Raw genomic sequence first — 6,956 nt, forward strand, 5'->3', positions numbered from 1 at the left:
ATCCCCATGGCTATTCATGTATAAAGAGCACTTACACCCAAGCCAGAAGCAAAGAGCATTTGAGAGTGCTTGCTGTTTGGCTGCTGGTTGACTGATGGAAGATGCTATTTCTTTGAGAGTTTATTGAATAACAGATACATTTTGATTCCTTCAACAGGATTCTGAGAAGATGCAGAAATTTAAGGATGCAATTGCAGCTCAGACTAATTACACTATTTTGGTAAGTAAAACACTGCTTTGTCTAAATAAGGACTAGTTATTTTTTTCAAGAAAATTGCAAAGATAAAATCATTGACTATTTAAGCTGCAGAAAATGGAGGCATCTCTAAATAGGAAAGTACCTGGTGTGTCACATTTATGAAGATTTCTAATAATCCAAACACTCTTCAAACAGCCATATTCAACTAACCTCGAATGAAAAACATTTCCTAGAAAGCAAGATAACAAAACTCTGCGTTAGACATCAGTGGCAGGACCATCACTCTTACCAGCTCTCTTATCTAGAGCTGGAATGGAACCTGAGACTCTGTATTCAACAGATACACAGGGAATGTATATTTGTGAAACATTTATAATTTGTATCTGTCTCATAATTAGGAGTCTCGGCCACAAATTAGGATTCCACTGAGCTTGGTGTTGTACAAATTAACAATTAAAAAATGGCCTCCATTGCTAACAAAATTTAATAAAGGGATAGTTAATAAACATTGAAAGGTTTGTAAGGGAGAACAGTAGCCAGATGAAATAGGCTTTTATTCTCTGTGCTTTGTGATTAGCACGAAACATTAGCCATGAAAATAACCAAGGGAAGTAGCAATAGGGTGTTCTAATGGGGCATGGCAAGTGGTCAGCTGAGCCTTAGCACAATGAGAAGCAAGCAAACTCAATTGCTGTGTAACATGCACAAGAAATGAAACTCCAAATGCAAATTTCAGGTTCTCCAAATTTACAAGTATTTAGACTCGTGAGATATAATGTTACAAATAAGCACAAGACAGGTGTAACACATCAGGAACTTTTCTTTCCTCCCTCTCTACGACTAATGATCTACGTGTTTTCCTATGCTTCCCTCTCCTAGAGAGAGGTCCCTGTCTGATCCTCAGACAGACTGGTATTCTGGGAAGTATATTCTGGTATTCCAAAGTGCCATTTCTAATAAAAATCATTAACAATGAAGGAGTGGTTATAGTTCTGTTTTAAAGAAATGAAGTGTCTAATAAAAGCAAGAGACAGCTTCCAGTGGAAAAAAACAGTTTAGCATCAAATACCACTCATTTTCTGTTGATTAAAAATGAGACAATTCAGCCTGGGTAATGCTCTACATCTCACTGTGTCAAGACAAAGCACAGACTTACTCTACAAGCAACTTTGTCAAACCATTTGTGAAATTAATAAATGTTAATAACCGGTTATGATAAGTGAATTTGCTAGCTGTGGTTTTGTCTCACACCATTGCCTAACAAACCCACATTGCTGATTATTGTTTAAATATTCATAAAATTCAAGAATTCATTCACTTCCAGAGGTGATTTCAAAGGTATATTCAGTGCACTGGAGAGGCAAGGTGTCGTTTTCAGTCAGGATTTGTTTCCAAGACTGTGAAGCAAAAGAAGCAGGGAAGAAAAATAGGTTTGTGTTTCAAGTCTTATACTGGGAACACAACATCTTGCTGAGACTCCACATTAAAGCAGAGGCAAATTTTACTTCAGGGCAACTGTCTCACTTAAACTGTCTCAGGGTAATCTTGCAATGAACACAACAAACTGTAGGTCTACAATCTCAATGAATGGAATTTCTGTACAATACATGTTTTTTTAAAAAAAAGAAAAAAAATCCATAAAATGCTCCATATACTTCTGTTCCAGAAATGGTTATAAAATTCATCATCCAGTGTAGCTCATGGGAAAACATTAAAATCCCCATTAGAAAATTATCTTATCTTTAAATGTAAAGAAGTCTCCAGGCATTTCTACTCACCAAGCTCCCCATTCTTTCTCAGAACAGCATAATGTAATTGTTGCGCCTTTAAACTATGGGCAAGACTTATATGGTCTGACTAAATTGTGTGTAACAGACCAAAATGTAATAGCTCCTAAGAAAACCAAGAAAATCTACTTCATAAAACAAAAAGCAATTTAATGATTTTATTTCCCCTTGTTAGGGCTTACTAGTAGCATTGCTATCTTAAATGTGGAGCTCTAAAATTCAATTTAGCACAGTTTTTTCCTATGCGTTGACTCACGGTTTATTTCGTTAGCCCGTCTCGGCTTCTCTTCAGATATGACATTGATCTATGTTGCAAAAATGTCATTGCTAACAGCCTTATAAATCTTGTGTGATAGCAAAATATTTACTTTGATTATCAAGTCAGTTTCCCTCTATGGGAAAAACAACATAAATGCTGCCCTGATGTATGCTACTTTTTTGCAAACATCCTTGCTCTGCCTGGGCTGATGAACAAAGAGCCCCTTTCCCAATGGGTGCCTACTCCTTAATAAGCCAAACAAGACTATGCACTCCCAGCCCCCCCACTTTAGGCACTTATTAGTGGTTAAAATGATTCTCCTCTTAAGAGGAAAAGCAATCTTGTGCTTTTGTTTTTAAAATTCTCCCCTTAAGAGGAAAAACAGGCTTGTACTCTTTTAAATGATGCCTTCCCTCAGGTTACTTGTTTCCCTCATTACAAAGGGCCCGTGCCACAGGGATATCAGTTCTGCTCTCAGCATAGTGCAATGTCCCTTGTTGTGCATTCCCTTCCACCTCCTACCAGAGGTGAGCTACGGCTCAGCCTTCATAATCAATACTCTCAGCTAGCTGGAGTAAACCTAAATTGAAGGATTTCAAATGCACGCATTTCATCTGAGGCAATTCCTGCCTGGTTGGAACAAATTTTGATTTGGCTTCCTAAGGAAACAAAACTTTGAACTATTCCATCTGCCACTACCGACTTTTGATCCTATTAGTTGTCTTCAATCACATTTCCTAGCAGGGCAAAGATCTTAATGCTAATAAATGCCTTAAATCTCTAGCACTAGGCAGCAGACACACAAGCATAGCAAACTCATGGAAGAGAGAGTTACTGCAGGCTTGGCAATAGTGGCCACCAGTACATCCCTGCTGCTAAGGTTCAGCCACTGCCACTCCTGATGGCCTCACCCGTGGCCATGAGACAGGGGAGGAAACTGGGGACATTGAGGAACAGGGCCTGGGGGCAAGCATGGCTGGTTCTGCACTGGCGATGATGGTGAGCAGAGATAAGGGCAAGCAGGATGGCAAGTAGACTGCTCCAGGTCTCTTGCTTATTAAGCACATTCTTCTCATTTGTTAAATCCTATTTAATTTGATTCTAGACTCACAGTGCCTGGACTCCAGTACTATCTAGTGATGTTGTCCTACACTTACGGTTTTCAATTTCCTCATCAGAGTGAGGGTTACAGTAATGGTTGCCCCTGAGATCATCCACCTCTGCAACAAAGACTGCACAGGCAGTGGGGTAGAGAATTGGGATATTTGGGCAGTGAACGGAGAAGGCATCTGTGTCCCTAACCTCAGTCTTCTCAAGTGGTGCTGTATCCTAGTAGAATCACTATTAAATTTGTTGCAGGCATCGACTAGATCTTTTCATCTAAATTCTATGGAATGACACATGCTTTACTTGCCAGGGTGAGATGCAGGCAGCAAGGCAATGAAAGACTCATTTGTTCCAATTTGGAGGTGTTTTAGAGCCTCCTATCTTGAAACATAACCGAAGTGACCCACAGGAAATTCCAAAATACACTTAAAGGTTTGTGGTGTCCCATATGCTCCCTTCAGTAGCTGTGGAAGCCTAGCCCATGATATTCAGCTCTGACAGATGACAAATATCCAGAAATGCCAGATAACATCAGCACATAATACATCTCAAGACCATTTCCTTCCTAATTTTTACATTTTCAGAGCAACATATACGTTTCTGGCTACCAATCATCAGCAAAGTACATACTCGGACTAATATCTGAACATTGCAGGCATTACATCCCTCAAACCAAGTTCATCAACTCTGACCAGAAAACAAGGCAGTAACAGCCAAGAAAATTATTCCATACTCAGTTAAATGCTAGTGTCTTATGTTGTACGCAGGCTATTACTGGAATGGCAATAGACAATCATCTGCTAGGGCTCAGAGAGGTGGCACGGGAATACTTGAAGGAACTGCCAGAGATATTTACAGATGAGACATATTTGACAAGCAATCGATTCATCCTCTCAACCAGCCAGGTGAGTTGCTCCTGTTCACTAGTCTTGCTAAGCAAAGGCTAATTCCTTTGTGTCCTGCCAGACCTTGTAGTGCTCAGTGAGAACAATTACAAAAAAAAAACCAACACAATTAAAAAAAAAACCCAGCTGGTAACATCAAAAACCATCAAGAAGTCTGTCAAATTCTTCAGATATTTAATCCAGTTTCAGTTCATTCTGCAAAATCAGCACAGTTAATACTGACTGAAGTTACTCCTTCCCTTACAATGTCCCAAAGCCCTTCTGGGAAATTCTGGAAATGGACACAAAGTCAGGAAAATTCGCACAAGGGCTCAATGTTTCCTCACTTTCCAAACTACATATCTTCCCGTTCCCTTTCTTCTCCTTCCTCTAAGGTGACAGTTCTAGCGGGAATTCTTTACTCCAGAGGCAGTACAGCCACAAGCCACCAGGCTGCCACTCTGAGAAATAAAAGCCAAGAGCCAGGATAAAACTTCGCCCTTAAAAGTACCTGTGTTTGAAATCTTTGATAGCCTTCAATTATTCCCTGTAAGGCTGCAATCTGTGCAGGCATACATCTTGAGACATTTTAGACATTTACAGACATTTATGGATTTACAGTTATTTACAACTATACAAATGTACTCTAAAAGTCAACACTTCCTACACTTAATATTCTGAATAGGGAAAGAGCTTTACAGCATACAGCCTAAAAATTAAATGTTTCATTGCATGTAGTAGCAGTCCTAATGAAAGAAGAAATCTGTGTAGGAATTCATTTACTGAAACACTAACCCAACTGCATAGATTGGCACTATGCAACAAAAGAGACTTACAATATCATGCTAAAGCATAAAACCTTAATAAGTAATTTGATCTTGTCATAATGTTTGTAGGCTTTCAGACATGAGTGAAAGTAACCAACATGCTACTACATAAATTCTCCAAGAAAGTATCCATGAGCAAAGAGTGCTTCTGAATAGCTTTATGGCCTTGGGCTGTTGCACAGCAAATTTATCTGACAATTCTATGGCTCTATTAGCAGGACTAATGGCTTGTTCCACACCATTAAAAAGCCAAATGTCATTTCTGAAGGCCCATGTACAAAGTCTGAAACATATAGTTTTCTAACACGTCTTTTATTTTCTACAGGAGAAAGTATTTCACTCCTGTATCATGCCGTAATAAACTGAGGTGTAATAGAAATATAGCACCAAGATGCACCAAAATATGTTTTTATATAGCATCACAATTACAAATTATTATAAATGGAAAATACTACTTTCTATAATTCATTATAGTCTTTGCATTTCAAGTTTAACATAACCTTAAGATAATGTTAAGAAATTAAAAACCTGGGAGAAGTTTTATATATCAGAATTACATGCAACCTTAAAAAATCCTTATCACTAAAAAGCTTATAGCTGTTAAAGGTCTATATAAAACGAGTCAAGAAATGCATTATTTCCACTTCAACAATACCAGTGTTCAAATGGTAGCAAACAAAGAGAGCAATTAAATTCTATACCGAGATCAGCCTTTATCTTCCAAGCATCCACTCCAGGTTTGGACTTCTGAAGGAAGCGATACCCTACAAGGGGGATTCACCACATTTCCAGCATTTGTTTATCTTTTTCCTCATTCCTAGCCAGCTGATTTCAGGTGCCCTGATTAATCAGAAATCACTGCTTACCTTCTCCCTGCAACCAGGTTCCAACTACTATGGAAATGTTCTGCTGCTATGGGCCTGTAGTGCCCAATGGTTATGGGGCATGTTATAACCCTCAGCCAGAGCATATATTATTCTGCATCTCAAGCTTTAAAGACTGTAAAGAAACCTCCTCAGACACGTTTGCAAAAGCTGTGGAAGAAAGTCTCCTAGAAATGAGAGATCTGTGCAGGAAATGCAACTCTGCTATGGCAAAGTCATGTGCTAAACAAGAAGCAGCCACACAGCCACAGAGCAACCGCAAACTCTAAGAGGCTGTGGAAATTATTCTCCTGAATTCACCTTATGAAGAAACAATGACGTAGTTGTTCAAAGGCAAGGTAGTACTAGTAATATATTAGCATAGAACCAAAGTGTCATTTTTTTTACGTTGTTGCCAACATTCAAAACCCTGTATGTACTAAATCTACCATTTCTTGCTTGAGAGTCAGCAAAAAAGATTTGGTCTCACTGGCTGAAATGAAGGAGGAAGTAATACGAGTGTGTTGTACTACCATTTCTAACCTAATTAACTCACACCATTTTATCACCTAAAAATTAAGTAGGTCTGTATATGACATAAATTAAATAATACAGCATACCAATTAATTAATATCTCCTGCAAGTAGTTCTAAAATATTCACATTAATTTCCTGCAAGATTTGCATATAAAGAAAGAAAATGTAAAGAAAATTCCCTTATTGAGAATATCGAAAGCAGTGCTGTGAATAGTAGGCTGATGCCATTAAATCTTGAAAATTTGCATGAAGAGCATTTAATACCATCATGCTTTTTACTACGTAAGAGAAACAGATTCTTTAAGAGTGGCTGCTGTGTATTTTAATCAATAGAATTTAGGAAGACTACACTAGTGTTCGCACGTTCCCCCAATTCAAAAATGCTGCAGAAATAGTTTAGCCATTATTCTGGTTTGCACTGGCCTCAAGCACTGTCCTCTTCTGCGAGCAGCGCACTGGAGATAAGATCTATCACATGGAACTGGGAGAATTTT

General features: G+C 38.5%; 1 protein-coding gene across 1 annotated transcript in view; it reads left to right on the plus strand.

Moving 5' to 3' along the window:
• CHAT (choline O-acetyltransferase) overlaps positions 1-6,500 on the plus strand; it is a 28,685-nt gene extending 22,185 nt beyond the window's left edge. Inside the window, exons 12-14 of the mRNA XM_009870706.1 lie at positions 158-220; positions 4,120-4,257; positions 5,947-6,500. Coding sequence (XP_009869008.1) covers positions 158-220; positions 4,120-4,257; positions 5,947-6,216 — 471 coding nt within the window. The 3' untranslated portion in view covers positions 6,217-6,500. The remainder of the gene's footprint in view (positions 1-157; positions 221-4,119; positions 4,258-5,946) is intronic.
• The last annotated feature ends 456 nt before the right edge of the window (positions 6,501-6,956 follow it).

This window comes from Apaloderma vittatum, unplaced genomic scaffold (genome assembly GCF_000703405.1).
Source record: "Apaloderma vittatum isolate BGI_N311 unplaced genomic scaffold, ASM70340v1 scaffold43385, whole genome shotgun sequence".
NCBI lineage: Eukaryota > Metazoa > Chordata > Aves > Trogoniformes > Trogonidae > Apaloderma > Apaloderma vittatum.